At 42.3% G+C, this 24,242-nt stretch overlaps 1 protein-coding gene across 1 annotated transcript in view; it reads left to right on the top strand.

Moving 5' to 3' along the window:
- LOC122814218 (pleckstrin homology domain interacting protein) overlaps window positions 1-24,242 on the top strand; it is a 2,625,611-nt gene that overhangs the window by 1,026,026 nt on the left and 1,575,343 nt on the right. Inside the window, 1 exon segment of the mRNA XM_044086823.1 lies at window positions 16,645-16,773. Coding sequence (XP_043942758.1) covers window positions 16,645-16,773 — 129 coding nt within the window.

The raw sequence follows: 24,242 nt of genomic DNA, 5'->3' as shown, positions 1-24,242 counted from the left end.
CATAATATTGATTCCGCATGCCAGGCTGCATATGAGAAAGTTACAATGGTACCTAAGGAATGTATGGTCTCAACACAAGCACAGTCTAGAAGCCCAGATTCCAATAATTCCATGCCTGAAGCAAGAATTCCTATGGTGGGCTCAGGCCTGTCAGTTGAACAGAGGATTGCCTTTCCACAAACCTCATCCAAGCCAGACCATCACCACGGACGCCTCAGACCTAGGCTGGGGGGCACACATGGTGGACAAGTGTATACAAGGCCTATGGACCCAAGACCAGCTGAATCTACACATAAATCTAAAGGAGATGCTGGCAGTGAAACATGCGATCCAGGCATTCAGACCACTCCTTGAACAGGGTCATCTGCTGATAAGGACTGACAATACCACAGTCATGTGGTACATCAACAAACAGGGAGGTACACATTCATATCCTCTATGCCGGATGGCAATGGACCTGTGGAATGTGGCCCTGAATCTCAACATTCAACTTCAGGCCAGATTTGGACCAGGAAAAGAAAATTCTCTAGCAGACACCTTAAGCAGAACTACCACGGATGCTCACGAATGGATGCTGCATCCAGATATCTTCAAAGCCATAACAAAGAAATGGGGACTACCACAGATAGACTTGTTCGCCTCCACACACAACCACCAATTGAAGAAATTCTGCACAAGAGCATACCACCCACTTGCTTGGAGGGTGGACTCCCTTTCCTTCAGCTGGAGAAACCTGACAGCATATGCATTTCCACCTCTTCCTTTGATGTACAAAGTTCTACTGAAGATCAGAGAGGATCAGCCGAGGGTAATCCTGATAGCTCCAGACTGGCCGAGTCAACATTGGTACCCGCTACTGAGAAGCATATCTCGGACACACGCATGGCCTCTACCTCTATGTCCTTTACTTCTAACACAGAACAACTACAAGATCCTACATCCAAACTTGAAAACACTGCAGCTAGCTGCTTGGAATATTGCATAAAACAAAATAACCCAGGTTTATCTCAGAGGGTTAAGGACATTATCCTGGAGGCACGCAGACCCTCCACAAGGAAAACTTATTCAGCCAAGTGGAAAAGATACCTCATTTGGAGTGCAGCAAAGGGAGAAAATGTCTCATTGGCAAGCATAGCACACATCCTGGAATATTTAGCAGAACTGTTCCACAATGGCCTGTCTTACTCCTCCATTAAGATTCATGCATCAGCAATTTCAGCAGAATGCAACATGGATCCTCCTGTCTTCTCTCATCCTCTACTCAGGCAGTTCTTGAGAGGAATTAAAAATGTAAAACCTCCAAGGAAACCACCTTTACCTACATGGGATCTCAACGTTGTGCTGGAAAAGTTAACACTCCCCACTTTTGAACCAGCAGCAACAGCAGAATTACAGTTCTTGTCTTGGAAAACTGCTTTCCTGCTAGCAATCACTTCAGCAAGAAGGGTATCTGAGTTACAGGCATTAATGGCAGTACAACCCTTCCTTATTTTCCATCAGGGTAGAGTCTCTCTGAGAACTAACCCTACCTTTATGCCAAAAGTGGTCTCCAGAGTATCATTGAACCAAGCGATTCATTTACCTACATTCTTCCCCAACCCACAGAACAGGGGGGAAAGACTGCTACATACCTTGGATGTGCACAGACAATTACGCTACTATCTGGACAGAACTAAGACCAGCAGAAAAACTGACCAGCTTCTGGTAGCATATGCAACAGGAATGCAAGGAAAAGCAATTTCAAAACAGACAATCTCAAAATGGATAGGAAATTGCATTCGATTTTGTTACTCTTTTCATGGAAAGACAACTCCTGAAAATATCAGACCTCATTCCACAAGAGCTACAGCCACCACTACAGCTTTCCTATGAGGAGTGGCTACCAAAGACATTTTAGAAGCTGCTACTTGGAGCTCCGTGCATACATTTGCCAAGCATTATAATCTTCCTTATACTGTAGATCCCGAGCAGGTTTTGCAACTGCTGTTTTGCAAGGGATCTTAACTACAGCATGTTTATCTTAGTGCCTCCTCCCGCAGTTTGGCTATGGTATTCTACCCATATGTTAGGACTGCAGATGCATCCTTGAAGGACATAGTACAGTTTTGTACCTACCATAAATGTAGATGTCCGATAGGTATGCATCTGCAGTCAGGATTACCCACCCTCCTTCCCCTCTGTGGTATTCCTAGGGTATTTACCCCTCTTTTAGCTAGCTGGGGGAATCTATTATGGTGTATTTGTTTTTATATATGTATATATATATTTTATATTGTTTGCTCTCTACTGTTTGGAATTATTTGCATTTATCCAAATTTAGCCTTCCTAGAGGGCACCTGGCATCTGGGGCAAGAAACACTGAGGAAAATGGCGTCGGCTGATGCCTTTATACCCAATAAACAGCAGCTGTGACGTCGGGTGAAGTGCGATATCAGCCGAGGCCAGACCCAGACTTTGGAATCCGGCCGACCGAAGGGCTGCCTGAGGCAGGACAACCCATATGTTAGGACTGCAGATGCATACCTAATCGGACATCTACATTTATGGTAGGTACAAAACTGTACTGCCTTAAGTAACGTGAAGATGTTCTTCATTCCCCATTGCTGCAGTCCTTACTATTGGGTATAGTCCGCATCCAGTCGGCCCGAATACCAGAGTATAAGGCTGACGTCGGTCAGGGCGCATTAGACTGACGTCAGTACGTCAGGGTACTAATGCGCATGACCGACGTCATATCCTCAGTCTTTTTTGCCGCGTGGTCCGATGCAGAAGCAGTTTTGCGAGTGCAGGTTGGCGTTCTGAAATCTTTCCGAAACCGGAGTTTCAGACCGAAACAGAGTTGGCTAAGTACCCCGTTGGGGAACATTTTTGTTTTTTCTTGCCTCAGTATTTTACTGGATGTCAGAAAAAGTGAATAACTGTATTTCTTGTGGGAAACAGATACCTCATAGGGATTACCATACCTTGTGTATACCTTGTTTAGGGCCTGAGCACGACGTTGTTGGTTGCCGCTCTTGTGCTAGGTTTAACAAACGCACTATTAAGAGGAGGTTAGACTGTGCCAGGTTAGTATTTGGGAAGCGTTGCAATTATAAAATGCCGTCGGATGCTCCGACGCCCGCTTCGTCCAAGAAGCGCAAGGACAAAACAGCGAAGCCTAGGATTGATGAACCGGCAGTCCCGGACGTCGGTTCTTTAGGAGGCTCGGTGGAGCCAGAGGTTTTGCCAGGAGTTTCCATGGAGTCCCAGGCAGAACCTTTACTGTTACAGGATGTGCCTTCTCAGGAGGTAGGCCAGGCTGAGGGGGCTTCTCAGGTGACTGTTCTTCCCTCTCTTCCCAAGGTAGTTAGAGCCTCTCCATCTGTTGCCAAAACTTCTTTGAGAGGTAGGCCTAGTTTAGCTTCAGTGGGGGCTTCTCCTAGCATTTCGGGTTCTGTACCTAAGAAACATATGCTTAAAATGGCAGAAGATTTGATTACTATGATTAGGGGTTCTATGCCCCCGCCTGATAAGAGGCCTAGGGTGGAACCAGAGTTTGATTGTTTTGAACAGTGTTCAGAGGCTTCAGGGTCGTCTGGAAGACTTGCAGGAGTATCCTACTTATTCTGATTCTGATGTGGATGATTCCACTCCTACAGCTACTCCTCCTGAGGATTTCTCATTTTCAGAGACTCTGCATTCCATGAGGGAGCACTTTAAATGGGAAGGCCAGGATTACTCTGATTCCAGGAAAAGGCTTAGGGAATTCTTGTTTTTACCCCAGCATAGGCCCTTAGCTATTCCTCCTGTGTTGAATGTGGTGGAAGATGTTTTTGCAGAGGCTTCCCTGAACCCTGACTCTTTGCCTCCTGCTCCTGTTAAGCCTGATAGGTATTATAGGGTGCCCGAAGCTCATAAGTATTTGTTTAAGAGTCCTAGGGCGGACCCAGAAACTATTTCCCAAGGGCCTAAAGGTGTTAAAGCTTCTGTGGTTAAAAATCCTGTTCCCACTGATAAAGAGGCAAGGGCTTTGGATAGGTGGGGAAAGAAAGTGTATACTTCTTCCACTCTAGCCATGAGAGCATTGAATTGTCAGTTTCACATGCTAAAATATCAGAATTACCTCCTTTCACAATTGAAATCTAAGGTGGATGCTTTGGCAGGAGGTATTGAGTGTAAAGAGTTGCTGGATTTGGTTCATGTGTCTGAACAAGTGGGTAAGCATTCTTTGCAATGTGGTTTTGATGCTGTACAGGCCTCCTCGAGGGTGGCCGCTACTAGTTCTGTTCTTCGCAGGCATGCCTGGTTGAAGGATCAGAATTTAGCTGAGCATGTTAAGACAAGGATTTTGGATGCTCCTTTACAGTCTGATGTGTTGTTTGGATCGCCTGTGGAAGCAGTTTTAAAGAAAATGGAGGACAAAGCTAAGTCTATGCAAACTGTTAAAGATTTTTGCAGGTGCAGCCACAAATTTAGTAGAAATTGGCCGGCTAAGGGGTGGACATATCCTGCTTATGATTCCCAGTCTAGGGGTAGGTCTAGACGTGGTAGGGGCAGGGCTCAAGGTTCTTTTAGGCCTAGAACAGGGAGTTCGCCTGCTCAGACTTCTGGTGAGGGCAGGGGTCAGTCCTTTCGTAAACAGACCCAATGACCTGTCTTTTCAGCTGCCAGTACATTCCCGTCTGGCAGCTCCTTTGGGAGGAAGACTGTCTCTTTTCAAAGAAAATTGGGATTTAATTACTCAAGACAAATGGGTGTTGGATATCATTCACCACGGTTACAGATTTTATTTCCATACAATGCCCCCTTTCAAAGGCATGCCAGACGTTCCTCCTCCACAAAGAAAAGAGGCTCACAAGCAAGTTTCTCAATTGCTCCAGATAGGGGCCATTCAGCCAGTCCCTGTATCAGAAAGGGGCCTAGGATTTTATTCTCGCCTGTTCCTAGTACCAAAGAAAGGGGACATGTGGAGACCAATTTTGGATTTATCTCTCCTCAACACTTTTCTGGACATTCCCAAGTTCAAGATGTTGACGTTACAACAACTTTTACCTCTGCTGGGCAAAGATCACTGGATGGTAACTCTAGATCTCAAGGAAGCTTACCTTCATGTGCCTATCAGGCTAAGTTGCAGGAAGTATCTCCGGTTTCGAGCTGGAAATTCTCATTATCAGTTCTCTGCATTGCCCTTTGGCTTATCTACTGTGCCCAGAGTATTCTCAAAGGTTCTGGCTCCAGTGGTAGCTTACTTCAGGCTTCAAGGAATTCAAATCTATCCTTACTTGGACGACTGCCTGATTCTGGCTCAAGAAAAGGAAGACCTTGTACAGCATCTGGAACATGTTATAGCAGTGCTAAGATGCCTAGGGTATTCTGTGAACGAAATAAAGTCCAGTCTAGTACCCTCTCAAGACATGTGCTTTCTGGGTGTGAGACTGAATACAGCAGCCCAGATGGCCTTTTTAACCCCGGACAAACAACAGAGTCTATCACTTTACTTCCATCAACTATCTCATCAGTCCGTGCTGACTGCTAGGACAGTCCTTCAAGCATTAGGGTTCATGGCATCTTGTATTCTGGTGCTTCCCAATGCCAAACTGCATATGAGGAAGCTACAATGGTATCTCAAAATGTATGGACACAGCACTGCCAGGATTTGGACACTGTCATTCAAATAATACCTTGCCTTCAAAAAGAATTTTTGTGGTGGGCTCAGGAATGTCACCTAAACAAGGGACTCTCTGTGACCCGGCCAGAGGCGAGTCAGATTTTAACGACAGATGCCTCGGACATTGCTTGGGGAGCTCATCTAAATGGAAAGTGGATACAAGACAAGTGGCCTGCCAGACTACTGCATCTACATATCAACATGAAGGAGATGTTAGCAGTCCAGTTTGCATTAATGGCTTTCAAGGAGTTACTTCTTCCAGGGCAGGTGTTGATTCTAACAGACAACACAACTGTCATGTGGTACATCAACAAGCAAGGGGAACACATTCTTATCCTCTATGCAGGCAAGCAATGATTTTATGGGAGACTGCGCTAAGCTTGCAACTTACTCTTCAGGCAAGGTTTCTGCCAGGAGCACAGAACTCCTTAGCAGATGTGTTAAGCAGACAAATCATGGATCCCCACAGTGGAAACTGGATCTTCATGTATTTCAAAAATTGACAGTGTCATGGGGAACTCCAGACATAGATCTGTTCGCTTCTCCACTAAACCACCAGCTGCCACAGTATTGCACAAAGGGGTTTCATCACACAGCTTGGAAAGTGGATGCTCTGTCTTTCAGTTGGAAAAACCTTCATGTGTATGCCTTTCCTCCTCTACCTCTTCTTCCAAAGGTACTATTAAAGGTCAGACAAGACAGGCCAAGGATGATTTTGATAGCTCCAGATTGGCCTCGGCAACACTGGTACCCACTACTACGGAGTCTGGTAAGGAAGCCTCCATGGCCTTTGCCTCTGATTCCTCATCTATTGTCTCAGCAGGATGGTCATCTGCTCAATGTCAAGCTTCACTCTCTTCATCTAACAGCCTGGCATATTCTGTGTTGAAACACAGCAGGTCTCAACTTCCTCAACAAGTTTTAAATGTGATTATGGAAGCTAGGAGACCTAGTACAAGGAAAGTGTACGCAGAAAAATGGAAGAGATTTTTATTTTGGAGTACAGCAAAGAATTTGCAGGTTTCTGAGCCTAATTTGAGTGCGGCTCTTCAATACCTTACTGAGTTATTGGACAAAGGTTTGTCCTTCTCTTCTATTAAGATTCATGCTGCAGCGATTTCAGCTCACTATGATTGTGACCCACCATTGTTTTCGCATCCTTTGTTCAAGCAGTTTCTTAGAGGGGCAAAGAATATAAGACCCCCACGTAGAGCTCCTACTCCTGCTTGGGATCTCAATTTTGTGTTGGAAAAACTTACTCTACAACCTTTTGAGCCTGCGGCTACTGCTGAATTGAAATACTTGTCATGGAAGACTGCTTTTCTGTTGGCTATTACTTCTGCAAGAAGGGTGTCTGAGTTGCAGGCCCTTATGGCAGTAGAGCCATTTTGATTTTCCATAAGGATAGGGTATCATTACGTACTAATCCTTCCTTTATGCCTAAGGTGGTTTCTAGTGTGGCTTTAAACCAGACTATTCATTTGCCTACTTTTTATGCAGACCCCCAAAATAAAGGGGAAAAGATTTTGCACACTTTAGATGTACACAGGCAATTGCGTTATTATTTAAGCAGGACTAAGGATTTTAGGCAGTCTCAGCAGTTGTTTGTTTCTTTTGCTTTGAGTTCAAGAGGGCAAGCCTGTGTCAAAACAAACTATTTCTAGGTGGATTGGCTTTTGTATTGCATTTTGTTATTCCCATCATGGCAAGGAGATTCCAGCTGGGATTAGGCCTCATTCCACTAGGGCTGCTGCCACTACAACAGCATTTCTAAGGGGGGTGGCAACTAAGGATATTTTGGAAGCAGCTACTTGGAGTTCAGTGCATACTTTCTCTAAGCATTATCACCTTCCTATCTACTCTAAGTCTAGGGCTGGTTTTGCCACAGCTGTTTTGCAAGGCATGTTGTCAGCTCCTGCTTCTTTATGATTTGCCAGCCTCCCTTACCTCTGCTTTGGGATTCTACCCAATAGTAAGGACTGCAGCAATGGGGAACGAAGAACATAGTACAGTTTTGTACCTACCATAAATGTAGATGTTCGAGGATCCCATTGCTGCAGTCCAATTTACCCTCCCTCCTTCCCCTCTGTGTTTAGGGGTGGTTGTGTAGGTGAGGTTTCGTGCTTATCTTTTTTGTATATGTTCTTGTATGTCTTGTACATATTTTTGGTGCAGGTATTTTGGGCCTTGTCTTTTTAGGATCTTCTGACATCTGGGGCAAGAAAAGACTGAGGATATGACGTCGGTCATGCGCATTAGTACCCTGACGTACTGACGTCAGTCTAATGCGCCCTGACCGACGTCAGCCTTATACTCTGGTATTCGGGCCGACTGGATGCGGACTATACCCAATAGTAAGGACTGCAGCAATGGGATCCTCGAACATCTACATTTATGGTAGGTACAAAACTGTACTTTTGCTTTTGTAAAGTTTTTCACAGTGGTTTCTTTGACCGGGGGTGGTGGCGGAATGTGGATATCCAGATTGATTAGTTTATGGTCAGATCTAACCAGCGAGGGCTTGACCACTGGTGGGAGTGTTGACCAGTTGATTCAGGATGTTTGAGTTTATAAATTCTAGGAAATGTTGGGCAAGGGCATTTGTACTTGAGTAGTTCTCCCAGTTAATGTTTGGGTAATTGAAATCACCCAATATCAGGTTGTTTGGTAGGACCTTTGTTTCCCAATGTTTCTAGGAATGCGGAGTGGGGTTCCTGGGACATGGTGGGTGATCTGTAGCAAGCTATAATTTGAATAGCATAGCAGTTTTTCCCGTTGTTAGTTGCACATGGATGATCTCTGAATCATCGTGCTGTGCTACTAACCTGGAGGTGTGGGTCTCCTTGATAAATATGGATACTCCCCCGCCTTTTATATTTCCGTCCGGGTTTTGTGGCCGAAATATGTGGTATGAGTTGTAGCCTGGTAGTGCTGGAGTGCTCTCTGGAGCCTTAAACCAGGTTTCTGTTACTGCACATATATGGATTTTCTCCATGCTGAGGAGTGGCTCGTGTGTGTGCATTTTAAGGTTTAGACTTCTGGCATTGAGTAGCATTACCCTCAGTTTTTTGTTACTTGTGCTGTTTACTGCGATGGGTTTGTCTTTTGAACCTTGCCTAAAAAAGGCACTATGGGGGTGACAAGAGCCTTGGCCAGTATTCGAAAGCCTAAGGGTGCAGGTCTCTGGCAAAGCAGCGTAGCTTGTCGAGCATGTCATCCCAAGCTGATAAGACACTGGATCTCCTTTGATTGACAACAGAAGCTTAGCCAATTGTTGAAATTGATAATTTTTCTCTATAGTGTGGTATCATTCTTGGTGAGGGCAGGATGCTAGTTATGGTCATACCGGCCTGGGCTTCGTGATCAGAGACCTCCTCCATGTCTCTTTTCATGTAGTCAGGGAGGTATGGCTCAGGTCATTCACACCAACATGGACAATGATAGAGTCATATTTGTACTTGATCTGGAGTGACCTGAGTGCTTGTGATATGTGGCGGATCCTGGTACCCGACAGGCAGCTAACAGTAGCCTTCTCCTTGTTCAGCCTAGTGAGTGGGATGTCAGTGTGCCTGACTATAGAGTCACCTATTACTAGTGTGTTGGGTATGTTATTTTGCCTTATGGGCTGTGATTGCGTGGCACACTGGTTTTGTGAAGTATGTGTTTCATGGTTTGTGTTGGGGGTGGAGGTTGCTTGGATGTCTGCTTTGTAGAGGTCTCTGTTGCTTTTGCAGATTTTTATTTAGAGCCTCCGAGTATATTTTCGTGTATTTGTGTGTTTTATGCCGGTGCTGGTTTCATAGGTCTATGTGAGACTGGTGGTGTGATGCAAGTAATTCCCCTTCTCTTGACAGCCTGGTCCAGTCTTGGGTTGAGAGAGCTTAGCCTCCAGTTTGGCTGTATAATTACATCTCTCGAATGTATTAGTGTTTTGTGGTAGGAGGAGAGGGTTGTCTGTGTACATGAAGCAATTGTAGCATTGCCTCAAAATGCCTAGATTCACCAGTTGGACTGGAAAGTACACCTGAAACTGCCCTTTGGACATGCCTGGATAGGTACAGTGAACTGTTTTACTGATTGTCTGGTAAGGTCGAATAGAGAGCCTTGTCCTTCTCTACAGTAAAGGGGGGTCTAGTGCTAAGGTTTATTAGTGCTTGCTATGAGTTTTGAGCAAGTGCCGGGATGAGAAGTGAATGGTTTGAGTGCTTAAGTTAAAAGTTTGTTTAGTTCAAAGGGAAAAATTGAAGAGTAGAGTTTGTGGAGCCGGGAATAGTTATACCCTAGCTAACCGGCGCTGCCTTGCATGCAAAACCACGCAAATGCGGGTTTTATAGCAGGTTCATAGGTTGGTATTAGGCTATCAGCCCTAGGGCCTATACAAGCCTAGCCATAACAATTCCCTGGCTATTTCTTCCCACGCTATTTACTTCCCTGGACCCCTGTCTAACAGGGTGACTGACATGATCCCCGGGGTGAATTTCCTTTCTCCCATCCAATCGTCAAGGTTTCTTTTGAAGTGGGACAAAGAGGCACTCTGCTTGACATGTATGGGCAATCTATTCCGGAGTCTGGGGAGTCTCTGGGTCAGGAACCTGTCCCTCCAGCATGTTTTGTTTATTGTGATGACGAGGTTTAGATCCCTGGAGTGTGTGGCTCTGAGGGATTGGGATTTCTTTAAGTGTAGCATGTCCAACAGCTCTTGGTTTGACATGGCCTTATAATTTAAGCAGAGATCGCCTCTGAGTAGACGAGTATAGCTGGAGTTTTTTAAGGCGGTCAGCGTAGGGCATCTGCTTTAGGCCTATGATTCTTTTAGTGAGGTATTTCTGCGGCCTTTCCAGTTGTTGCCGATGTCTTGAGAGGTACCTACCAAACGGGGCGTTGTATTCTATAATGGGTCTAATGAGGGATGAGTACAGTGGGACAATGACCCCCTTTTTTCTGGATGAAAAGCTCTTAGCGATGAGGTGTGCCACATAGAAGGATTTCCTGACTGTTGTGGCGATGTGGTTATCGATGGTGAGACCACTGTCCACCTGTGTCCCTAAGTCTCTTATCACACTTTTGGTGTTTAGTGTACTGCCAGCTATATGGTAATTCACGGGTACATGTTTTTTCCCAAATGGGATAACTATACATTTCTTGGCACTGAGCTTGAGCCCATGGCTCTGGCACCAAGCATCTGTTTCTATAAGGCCCTTTTGTAGAGTATCCACACCATTTGGGGATTCAATAATGGCTCCCAGTTTGCAGTCATCTGCGAACTTTGTTATCCAGAGTCCCTTAGTGTTGGCCTGTACTTCAGAGAAGTAGATGCCAAACAAGGGCGGTCCCAGGACTGAACCCTGAGGTACTCCACTTGTCACTTGTCTGGAGCTGGATTTGGAGTTGGCTACTTTTACAGTGTGGGTTCTGTCAGTAAGCCAGTTAGCAACCCATTGAGTGACGTAGGGATTAATGCCCAGTTTAGCAAGTTTATCTTTGATTCCAGAGTGGGGGATGGTTTCAAAGGCCTTGGCAAGGTCTAGATAGGCTGTGTGGACCACCTTAACCTTGTCCATGACTCTGGAGACTGATTCGAAGACGTCAATCAGGTTTAGGAGACAAGATCGGCCCTTCACGAACCCAAACTGGGTGGGGTCCAGTGTTTGAAGGTTGGCCAATGTCTTTGTTTATAAGTTCCATGATAATACGCTCTATGGCCTTGCAGATAAGGCTTGTCAGACTGATGGGATGGTAGTTTCCGGGATCCAAGGTGGATCCCCTCTTGTGGAGTGGGATAACTGTAGCTCTGTGCCACTCAGTGGGCACAAAACCTGAGGTGAGGCTATGATTAAACATGACACTTAGGTGAGGTGCCAGTTCATATTGTAGTTCATGTAATACACAGCCCGGGATGTCATCTGTCCCATGGATGCTGTATTCTTAGCTTTGGAGAGTGCGTTTTTTACCTGTGTGGCCGTTATTACCGGAATTTGGCAATCTTCCGGTATTGAGATTGGCCATTTAGGGGGTGAGAGGGGGTGTAATTTGCACTGAATCGAACTGCCAGGATATTGGCAATATCCTTGGAATCAGTATATTTAATGCCATTCTGTTTTAGCTTAGAGCAGATCTGAGCATTGCCATTTAGATTCTTGACATAGATATAGAATGCCTTGTGGTTGTCTTTGGAATCTTTGGCAATTTTATTTTCGTAACTAGCTTTAGGATTTTATGAGGGATCTCAGTTTCTTACTGAGGCTGTTAAGGAAGTTTTTTGCATCCAGGGATTTTCCTCTTTTCTGCAACAGTTTCTTCCTTTTGTTGTAAAGTTTGTTTATGGCAGGGGACCACCAGATTGGCTTCCTTTTTTTGGATGAGAGCATCTTGGTTCTATTTGGGGTGGCACGATTCATGCATGAGCAGATGTGCTCGTACAGTGCCTTAGTGTAGGATTCAGCAGTTGAACTTTCAGTTCCCGTCTGCATGGGTGTCATGAAGTTTGTCACTTCTGACTTGAGTAGCATGAAATTGGTTTTGGAGAGGTTTTTTTATGGAGGTTTCCTTACTGGGGTTTGGGGGTGGGGATGTGGATGTTAAGGGTGATTAGCTTATGGTCAGACCTGACTAACGAGGGGGTGACCATAGGTGTGGAGCATTGATTTCCCATGTTGGTAATGACCAGGTCTAGGATATTGGAGCCCCCTGATGGGACTATGGATTAGTTGATCCAGGGCGTTGGAATTTATGAATTCCAAGAACCGTTGGGCAAAGGTGTTGGTACATGAGTAGTTTTCCCAGTTAATGGCAGTGAAATGAAAGAGAAATTTGCCCAAAATGGCCAATAAATTACTAATTTCTGGGCTGAAACCACTCCTCCAGGGACATATAGGCTGCTCAAAGCTCCCTCTCTCACAGTGAACAGAGCAACTTCCTTCTATCCAAGTAAGGTATGGGCAAACACAGAAACATGTAACACAGCCCTGAATTCAGCACTAACCTGAAAACTGGACTATACTAGCTTAGAAAGGCGGGAAAGCAAGTATTTTTTTTGTTTGTTTTTTTTTTTTTTTTGTGTTTTTTTTTTTTGCAGAAAATAAAGCAGATGCAGCCAAAAAAAAAACACTTTAAATGCTCAGCAATGGCTGTCATACTTGAGTGTTTAGCCTACAACAGTTAAACAGGTAGTTTAAACGCAAAATCAACTTTGCTAAAGTGCAGGCAGTAAAAGAAGTACAATGTGTAGCTGAAACAAACTTTTTAAATCACAGAAACTCTAGAAAATCTGCGTTTTAGGTGGAATTATCTTAAAGGCAGCAAGAAAATGCAGAAAAGTGATACTTAATCACTCCAAAGTATCTCTTTTGTCTCTGCTGCTGTAGAACTTTGCAGGGCACCAGGCAAGAGCTTACTGAGCTGTGTACTTTCTCTTTTGGGACCCAGACTTCATAGTAGAAAGGCTTATTTGCTGCATATTCAATCTTAGTAGTACTGAAGTTAATATCTTAAAGGATGTTTTCCTGGTGGCTGTCACCTGAGTATAGCACAACTCCGATTTCCTGGGTATGCTTCCTTTCGAGGGTGGTTTTGGCTAATTACTTGAATAGTTCATGCTTGACTTTTTCCTGCTAGTGATAGAAATCAGGGAAGAAAAGGCCATTCACACCCTGGATAGGCTGTGACAGGTAAGGTGTACTACCTGTGGAGGGGATATGAATGTTAGGAAGACTGGCCAAGCTCTTTATGTCCTTTGTGCAGGGAGGGGAGAGTCTTGACATTTGAATAGGCAGTTTCCAAGTAAATTGTCAACTGTATTGTCTTTTACTGTCAGTTAACAAGCAGATATTTTGGCAAATGCTGTGGCCAGATTCCAGTGCTTGCTTCTAGAATGTGTGTATGGTAGGCATTTGTGCTGTGGCCACTTAGTCGTTTGTGCACACCTCTACCAGGCATTATTTTCTTGAGTGGTACTTGTGAAGTCAATGCAGGATTCGGGAGTATGAACTTCCTGCAAGAATTTTCCATCTACGCCATGTCTTGAGTGTTCCCCTGGCTCCTTTTATCCTACTGGTATGCGTGCCTAGATCCTTCAGGGAAGCTTTTTGTAGTTAAGTGTAACAGACCCATTTTTTTATATCAGTTGAATTGCCAGAAGTCCTTACGTTGATAAGTCTGGAATACCCTGTCACCATCCCTGTGTGTGTGTGTGTGTGTGTGTGTGTGTGTGTGTGTGTGTATGTATATTCATATATATATATATATATATATATATATACATATATTCATATATATATATATATATATATATATATATATATATATATATTTTTTTTTTTTTTTTTTTTTTGCTTCAGTTGTTTTAACAATGTGGTGCCACATCTTTTCTTAGATTTTAAGTAAGTGCTCATTATTAGCTATGGAACAAACTACCAAGCTGTCAGGACAGGTGTGCTTATGTATCTGGCATGTAATGTCAGTGTGTGATGATAGAATATGTGATTTCTCTGCACATGAGAGTTTCCTGAAGATGTTAATACATTTTCATTGCTGGAACATTGTAAAGTGGCCTAGATTCCACAAAGAGAAGGAACTGTAGTATTTGAACAGAGGAACCAGGCAGGGTTGTCTTCTTTACCTTTATTTGATTTATATTTAGAGTCATTAGCAAAGAAAATAAGAGGCTCAGAAATTCAAGGATATAGTCTGTGTGGTAGTAAAAGTTTACTTTATTTGCAAATGATACTATTTTGTACTTGATAAATTCAGAAAAGGACATTTCAGTGTTGTGGAACATTTTGAGACATTTTCAAGTCTTTGCAAGATATAAAGTTAATGAAGATTTAAAAAAAAAAAAAAAAAGCTGTACCTGTAAATTATGTATCCACACCAGGGTTGCCAGGCGTCCCTATTTAAGCGAGACTTTCCCAAGATCAGCAGCCCAATCCTGAGTCCTGCACTGCCAGTTAAAATCCCAGTGAAACAGCCTCCGCTTTGTAATTTTTGATTGGCTCATATACAGGCATATGGGCCAATAATAAATCTGAACAGAAGAGGCTCCGCTGTGCGATTTTTGATCCAATCAAAAATCGCAAAGTGGAGCTACTTCTGTTTAATGCGGAACTGCCCGCTGTTCTGCTTGAAAGGCTTTTTTGGTCCCTTGGTCCCTACCTGTCCCATTAGAAATCTGGCAACCCTAATCCACACACAGACTGGTTCAACAAAACCCATATTTATGGGGACATGATAAGATGAGGTATTTAGGAGTATATGAATGAATTAAAAAGACACAGAGACTGGAAGCTCTTTGTGGATTTGGATAGAGAGAATCAAGCAGAGAAAATGTTTTTATTCCCTTTAGTTTTATATACAGGTCAGGCATTTTTATTTTATCAACCAGAAGAGACATTGCGGACAATGATTAATAAAGAATAGAAGGGATTTGGCTGGAAGGAGTAGAGGGCAAGAGTTAAGTGGGGTAAGATGATCCTACCAGTACAAGGTGGTTTAGGATTACCTGATTTGAATGGATAGTTTGCATAACACGAGCAGAACAAAAAATCAAAGTTGAAAGTGATGATGGTGAAGAGTGGGCAAAATATTGGCAAGTCAAGACGTGCCATGCTGATAGGCTCCTACCTAAGAAGGCTGAATGCTGTAATTAAATCAAAAGGTGCTTCAACAAAGTATTCGTTTAAGGGTGCGCACACTTTTTCAACCACCTTATTGTATTTTTTTTATTTTTTATATTTTTTCCCCCTAGTAGATTTGTTTGTTTTTCAATTGAATTGTACAAGTTATAGGTCACATTAAAAGTGGGAAAAGTTCTGAAATGATTTATTGTGGTCTCATTTTTTTATATCAGAAAAACCTGACATTTTAACAGACTGGTGTGTACACTTTTTATATCCAGTGTAGATATAATGAAATTTATAGGCATTGTACATACAAAATAATCCTCAGGAGGGGAAGTGAGGTTCAAGGGGGAGGCAGTAATTGAAATATTTATGTAATGTAATAATGAGAGTTGTAAGGAGAAAAAACATGTATAATGTATGTTAATGAAAAAAAGTTATTTCTTTTCTTTCTGTTAATGTATGTGTGCCTATGTTTTAAGTGATCATTTTATAAAGCTGTTTAAAAAAGAGGAGAGGGAACATAGTAGAACAGCTGATAACATAAGGAATGCCTTTAATATATATAGTAAATAGTTGCACATCTGTTTAGTTGATAGAATCGTAGGAAGTACAAGGCAGCTGAGCCTAGTGGCCATTTACACATTGGCAGTAACACACTCAAACTTTATCTCCTTTTTCAAGAAGGGCTAGGCCAGTCAAGCCTAAGGTGACTTTGTGACTACCATTCAGTCATCTGGTTCTTGGGTACCATTCCTTATGTGGACATTTAATGTAATGCCAGAACTTTTATGAGTGGGTTACTCAGTAGATGTGACTCTTACTTGTCTTTTAAATAATGTTCTTTTATTTATTTATTTTTTCAGTCTGTGATCTGGGAATGACCTTTAAAGCAGAGGACCTTAAACTTTCTTTTATAAATTTCTTTTTTTATTAATGCAGACTGTTACAGGCAGTCAAAAGTAGGAGCTTTTCTCGGAAAACTGATATGAAAAGTAAAACAAATGTGCACCCTACAAAAATATGAAATTATATTTTGGCTGAGATTCCCATTAAGTTTTGAACTAACAGTTGAATGCTTGCATAATTAACTTGTGTCATTAAGCTTTACACAACTACTGTAACAGCCGCAGCAGATGTTTGCCTTTACTTATTTGCTTATTAGTTGTAATGTAAGTCTGCTAGATACTGAAGTACCAATTGTAAAGAAACAGGAATGCTAATAGTGCAAATCTGCTGTCACATAATCACAAGGGCTTAAATAGTCCTGCATTGCCTACTTTTGGTACCAGTTTTGAAAAATTTCGGTGATGTTGATTCATTTTATTTTTATATGCTTTCCATATGATAAGATGTTTTAATAAGTAATTGAACATTTTCTAGATTGAAGGCCAAGGTCATGGTGCAGTTTTTGACTGTAAATGCTCTCCTGATGGCCAGCATTTTGCATGTACAGACTCTCATGGACATCTTCTCATCTTTGGTTTTGGTTCCAGCAGTAAGTATGATAAGGTATGTTTTATAGTTTGAAAGTATTTATGTTGTTTGTCTATAAAACATGGTAGTGCAAAATGTATATGCATTTTGTTGGTGTTTAGATGTGGTATTGGTGATGAGCGTAACTGGATTTTCCAGTCTGTACCTGGATCATGTATTGATTACCTGATCTTAGTGGAAGTGTAAAAGTAAACATTTAAGATAGGCGTCCTTGATTGATCACCACTGCAGCATTGCTTACTTATGGAAGATTTATTTATTAAGTGACATTTGATTACCGGGAAAGTCCAACTGGGTAAGAGCCTATTTTCAGCGCTCTGGAGGAAAAGCTCTAAAGTATTACAAACCATTTTAAGAACAATAATTTTACAGTCTTTAAACATAATACAAAAAACAAATGCGGTGTAAATAATTTTACCAAATTAGACATGACATGAAAACATTTGTTAAGAATAGATGCAAGTTATATGACAATGATTTCATAGTTAGGGAAGTTTTAGCCAGAGTATAGAGAAATTAAAGGTAAGTTAGTGTAATACAAACAGGAAATGGACTGCAATATGAAGTGAGAGAAAAGCAGGCTTATGGTGTATTTAGAGAGAGAGAGAAAACACCAGGGGAGAGGAATTGATAGAAGTAATGAAGTGAGTGAAGAAGGAAGACTAAGGAGATGTAAGGTAAGACTAAGGTATTTGTACACATTTAGAGATATAGTTTGTCTTGGTATTGAGCAAGAACAGCGGCAGCTTTTGGCTAGGAAGTATTTCAGAATGGTTTTGAAGCATCGGAGGGAGGGTATTTACCTAATGGATAGAGATAAGGAGTTCCAGACCATGGTAACAGGGTACAAATGCAGACAATGCCCAACAGATTTGATAAGTTTGTAGACAGACAGGAGTTTTTGGTCATTGTTTTGTAGTAAACAGCTAGGAACATAGCTGTGTAGAATATTTAGTGCTGGACAAGCAGATGGATTCTGGATAATTTTATAGGTGGTAAGAAGCTGTGTACATGTTAGTTGATGGCTTTTTAGTGTTGCACAGTGATGGGTTCTGAAAGGGATATTTGCTGCAATAAAAATGTGGTGTCCTGCCAAGGAGATGCTATATGCTCAGCCAATATAGTGAAGCTTGAGTGCATTCCTCTCACATTTTATGTCCAACTTATGCTCGAAGTACAAGAGCTCTAAATGGTACATATGGAATGGACAAATGCAAACATTCTTCATAACTTTCTTGCTGCCAGCCCAAACAATGTTTTTGCATCTGTATGTCAGCCATATGACCTAGGCCAGATTCACGTGCTCATGGGTAAACAAGTGCCCACATTGGTGAGCCTTCCTGTTGGTCTTATTTTTTTTTATAGAAAAGTTGTGTTTTTCATGTCGGTAAGAAAAGGTAAATGTTATACTGTCACTGAAAGGGTTTTGTGTTAGACCCAGCCACGACTACAAGGAGTGTATGATTTGTAACTCTTCTGTTTCTAAAGGGTTGAGAAGTTGCTTAGCTTTCCTAAACTTATATTTAGAAAAATCAAAGTTTAAAGAAACTCCTGTGAAGTAGGATGGCCTCTGAGTCTTCCCAGCTGGACATCCCTCAGCATCCACACAAGAAGCTAAAGAAGTTGAAGCCAGAAGCTTCAGTTGTCCAGTCAGACTTGTACATCTCTGCTGTGGTACTTGATGAGCCCTCAGACTACCTGGTGTTAGTTACTGCTTCCACTATTGCAAACCCATTGAGGCCGATAGGGTGCAGCAGGTGTGGTTACATTGAGAACAAGTGATCAAACAGCTGGTATAACATTGAATGGGGAACCATGGCTAATGATCTCTGAGGAACCCAAGAACATAACTTTAAATTTGTCCAAGGAGGAGTTCCCACTATACTTATTGAGATATGTCAGGGGTTGATGCTTCCTCTGTACATTTCTGTGGATGTTCCCAAGAAGAATAAGAAACAGAACATTAAACATTCTTCTCCTTTAGCTCCTTCTTCCCATAGTGACCCTCAAAAAGAGTAATATGACATTTTTCCAAGGACAGTTCAAGGCTATTGTGTATGTAAAGCCTCCATGATTCCATTCTTCTTCCTCCTCATAAGAGAATCCTTAGGGAATCTTCTTCCAAAGAGCACTTTGAGTCACAGGTTGTCTCTCTGAAATTTTCCTTACAGATCCTTTCTCCACTTGCCGGTCTGTTTTAAGTTGTAGGATGAGGATACTGTCTCTTCTGACTCTCCCATTGAAGAACTCCGTTTTAGGGACACCATTTTGGAAATGATGCAGCATTTTCAGTGGGAGTGTAAACAAGTTTTTGATGTGCAAAGGAGGTATTCTGAACTGTTATGGTTCCCAAATTTGAAGTAATCTCACCTGTGCTAGAAGCCTAAGAGGACTCTTTTGCCATAGCTACTTAGAACCCAGATTTGCAACCTCCACCTCTGCAAAAAAAAAAAAAACTAATAGGTTTTATAAGGTCACTAACTTCAGAATAATTCCTTAGAACCTGCACTAATTTCTGCACAGTTAGATAAACCTACTAAACCCCTCACTAATAAGACAGTAAGGCTACTGACTGGTATGGAAAGGTGTGCATTTCATTTACACTTTCTGTACATACAATCAGTTACCAAACACACATGATTTTGGCATCTTTGGTCTATTCTGGGTGATATGAGCAAGTTAATTTCAGACAGTCCAAAGTTAGATAAGTCTTCTGTATTATCTTTACTCATTTCTGCTGCTAAAGTTGCTAGACATTATATTAAATACAGTTATGATGTTGCAGATTCATCTTTTAGAGCTGTAGCCACGGGATTTGCTTTTAGAAGATGCTCTTGGTTATGGTTGCTATCTTTACCAGAATGTGTCAAACCTAAACAGTTTGCGCCTATGGATCAGTAAAATCTCTTTAGTTCTGCAGCTGCTGAAAGTTTTAAAAATGTTTAAAAAATAATAATATGCAAAATTTAAAGCAGATATTTCTTTAATATATCCCTTAGTTTTAGTGCAACTTTCCAGAAGAGGTATTTTTTTTTTTTGAAAGGACCAAAACCTCCCCAAAAAAAAAAAAAAAAAAAAAAAAAAAAGGACCAAAACCTCCCAAAAAAAAAAAAATTCTGAAGAAAACCAAATCAGACTCCAAGAGGCTTAAATGTTTCTTTCCTGTTAATCCAGCCTGTTTGTCACTATCTGCCTCCTTATCCCCCCCCTCCACTTCAGCCTTTCCGCCTCTCCATTTCAAGGAGACTTTCTCACTGAATCGGTGGGTCCTCATCTTCATTGAGTAAAGCTACAAACTAACTTAGCTTTTCTGTCCAAACTATTCAGGTATTTCTCTAGGGCCCCCAAGCCAAGAACATTTAGATGTTCTTCGTGTTTCACTGTTGCAGTCATCACACTTGGGTTATCTGCCTGCAGTTAGCCCTCAGTTGGCCCGAATACCAGTCTTAGTATTTCTGCATCGGATGCTGTCGCTTCTTCCATGATGTCAGGTCGTCAAGGGTATAAAACAGGCAGCCAATGCCATTACATCAGTCTTTCATGCCGAGGAGGAGCAAGTCGGCCGCTACCTGAAATTTTCATTTTCGAGTTTGTAATCCTGAAGCCTTCTAAAGCTAAGTACCTTGTTGGTAATCCTTTTTTCTTGCTCTAACCGATGTCAGAAAAAGTTAACAATTGTCTTGCCTGTGGAAAGCAAATACATCACAGAGATTTTTTTTCATTCTTACTGCGTCACCTGTTTAGGCCCAGACCACGACGTCCCTCGCTGTCAGTTTTTCTGCCTTGTTTAACGCCCGAACCATTCGTCATCGGACTATCTTTGTCGCTAAATTCTTTCTCTCGTTCTCTGTATTCCAAAATGGCTTTGATAAACCATCCGACTACCGATCTTCCGAAAAAACGTAAAGATAAAGACAGACCGCATAGGTCCAAAACTGCCGACGACGCTTCCATTAAGCTAGCCTCCAGTCCGCCGGTACTTAGTGAGGCACCTTTGCAGCCCCTGATGCCCTCTTCTGTGGATTCGCAGGCCTCTGCTGAGACCCATTTGGAGTCCGATATGCCGTGAGATGCTTCGACTATGGAACCTGTGGATGTCTCTACCTTGGATGGGTCTGAAGCCGCTGTGCAGGCAACTGCTTCTGAGGGTGTATTCCGTCCTACTGATGTTCGAATCAAACCAACTTCGTTTTTAGCTAAAACTACCGAGTTTCTTAGGCCCAGAGTATGCAGTACGCTTAGAAAACTGATGACCAAAGCACATACTCAAGCTGCCATGCCACAAAAACAGATGCTTAGAATGGCTTAAGGCCTTTATTACCCTAATTAGGGGAAGCCAACCTTCCCCTGCTAAGAGACAAAGAATTGAGTTTCCTTCTGATTCTACAGACCAGGAGTCCGATGACTCTGACCCTTGTGATTATCAGGACATGCCCTTATCAGCCTATGAGGATTCAGATGCAGAGGAATCCATTCCCTCTGTCTCCCCTCCAGAGGATTTTTCATTTGGTGAAACCTTGCATACTTTGAGAGCATTTCCACTGGGAATGCCAAGACTACCCTCTGTCCAAAAAGAGACTCAGAGAATTTTTAGAGTTGCCTCAGCACAGGCCTCTAGCTATACCCCTGTCCCTGATGTTGCAGCACAAATTTCTCTCTATGAATCCTACTGCTGATCCAGAGACCATTTCCCAGGGATCCACAGATGGGATAAGAAGGTACATACCTCTGCAACTCTTGCTATCAGGACATTAAATTGCAGTTTTTCACATGTTGAAGTACCAACAAACATATTATGAACAGGTACTACCTTGACAGGACTAAGCCTTTCAAAAAATGTGACCAGCTGCTAGTCAGCTTTGCTACGGGGGCAGAGGGTAAGGCCATTTTAAAACAAACCATTTCCAAATGGATAGCACACTGCATCCATTTCTACTACAAACACCATGGAAAACCTACCCCACAGTGGATCAGACCACATTCCACTAGGGCTACTTCCACCTCTACAGCATTTCTCAGGGGAGTCCCTACCAGGGACATATTCTGGAAGCTGCAGCCTGGTGTTCTGTACACACCTTCACCAAGCATTGCCACTTACCCATCTTTTCTAAATCCAGAGCTGGGTTTCCTACAGCAGTCTTGCAAGGCCTTCTAGCCAGCCCTAACACTTCATGACTGCCTCCACCCTTACTCAGCTTTGGGAATCGACCCAAGTGTGATGACTGCAACTGTGAAACACGAAGAACATAGTACAGTTGTGTAAATGTAGATGTTCGAGTGTATTCACTGTTGCAGTCCTGGTTTACCTCTCTCCAGCCCCCCTGGCTTTCTCTTATCTTTCTACCTCTCCTCTCTATGGCCATTCCTAATGGCATTGGTATTTACTTTTTACTTATAGTTTTCCCCACCATATACCAGCTCCCTATTTGATGGCTCCTGACATTTGGGGCAAGAAAAACTGATGTAATGGCGTCAGCTGCCTGTTTTATACCCCTGACATCATGGAAGAAGCAACAGCATCCGACTCAGAAATACTAAGACTCTGGTATTCGGGCCGACTGAGGGCTACCTTGCAGGCAGATAACCCAAGTGTGAGGACTGCAACAGTGAATACACTCTAACATCTACATTTATGGTAAGTGTACACAAATGTACTTTCTTCTTGTTCTGCAGCATTTGTACCATGAAGAAACTATAGAACTTAGTTCCTCTCTGTCAGCAGAGAAGAGAAATTGTAGTCAAGACTTTTTCTGGTTTCCAGAAAGGAGGGATCTTGGAGACATATTTTGGCCTTTGTCACTTGTCAACACATTTTTTATTATTACTAAAATTCGAGATGCATACTCTCCCTCCTGTGATCATTTGGTTATCTATGACTTCAAGGATGTTTATCTTCCTATTCTTGTTCATCCAGAGTACTGAAAAGTTTTAAGATTTTTTTTTTTTTGTGTTACAATTTCATTTTCAGTTCCCTGTTTTGCCCTTTGGACTTTCTGCTGCTCAAGAGTATTTACCAAATGTCTAGCTCCAGTCATAGTGTTCTGCAGGCTATAGTGTTTACATATTTTCTTTTATCTCTGGATCCTTTCAAGAGACGGGCTTCTTTAAGACTTCAAGTTTACCATGAGCCGCCTTCTAAACCTGGGCTTTATTCTGAACTTAAAGAAATCTGTCCTTCTTTTCAAGATCTTTTTTTTCTTGGTTACCATCTGAACACTGCTTTTGTGATCTCTGTTTCAGGATAAAATGCAGATTCTATTCTTATTTCTAGAGCAAGGAGAGACTAGAAATGACTTTGGCAAGAGAGAGGTGCTGAGAGCTCCGTGGATGTGGCTTTAGCCATCCAAATTATTCCATTTGGCAGACTCCACATGAGGAAAATTCAGTGGTATCTCAAGTCCATTTGGGCACAGCACTGCTACCCCTGAACTTCCAATTCTTCATTTGCCTTTCATAAAGAAAGAATTCTTTTGGTAGCTCAACCAGGTATCACTCAAGCCAGGAATGGCCTTTCTGGTTCCCTCATCCCCACCAGGAAGTCTCCACTGATACTTTAGACCTGGAAAATAGTCCAAGATGTATGTTCAGGGCAGGGCAGAAACCACATAAGTGTTAAGGAAATGAAATCTGTGAGCCTAGCTCTTCAGTCTTTGCATCATCTTTCATCTCCAGGAACTCTCCAATTCCTCAAAGACAGCATTGCTGTAATGTGGTACATCAGCAAACTGGGAGGAACAAAATATCTCTTTTGGCTGCCATGATAGCCTAGGAGATGGCTGTCCAGCATAGTTTCTTCCCCCAGGGAAGACTACTCCAGCAGATTACTTGAGCAGATCCAAGGGAGGCCTTCATGAATGTATGTTAAATGGAGGTGGTCTTGCAGATTTATCCATCACTGAGGAACTCCCCCAATAGATCTACTTGCCTTCACTCTGAACAAGCAGCTCATACTGTTTTGTACTAGAGTTCCATGCCCGAAAACTTGGAGAACAGACACCATGTCAGTCTCATTGAAAGGGAAATTCCATTATTCCTTTTCTTCCCCCGATGCCAAAGGTCTTTTACAAATTCAAGGACAACCCAAAGATATTATTGGTGACCCCCTTTTGTCCCAGAAAACATTGTTTCTCCTTTCTTTTCCACCTACCCAAGAGCAATCACCAAACGTCTGCACAACAGAATGACTCTTTCATTCACTCAGACTTGCAATCCCTAAATCTAACCGTTTGGATGATAAGATTTTTGATACCATTCAGGCACCGTTTTTCTGAGGACATGTTACAGGGTAGGTATTTCAGGAGGCCAGAAAACCTGCTGCAAGGAAATCTTAAATTTTTCAAAGGGGTTAGATTTTCTGTTTAGTGTAGAAAGAGGGGAAAAAAAGGACCCTTGGTCATATTCCTACTATTAATGTTAAACAGTCCAGGATAGCTGAATAGCAGGCACAAACAAGAATCTGTTCTTGTTTAGTATTTGACAGAAAA

Source organism: Protopterus annectens, chromosome 1.part1 (assembly GCF_019279795.1).
Source record: "Protopterus annectens isolate FY-2018-M chromosome 1.part1, PAN1.0, whole genome shotgun sequence".
Taxonomy (NCBI): domain Eukaryota; kingdom Metazoa; phylum Chordata; order Ceratodontiformes; family Protopteridae; genus Protopterus; species Protopterus annectens.
The sequence above is the reverse complement of the archived record's forward strand: the minus strand, read 5'-3'. Positions and strand labels throughout refer to the sequence as shown.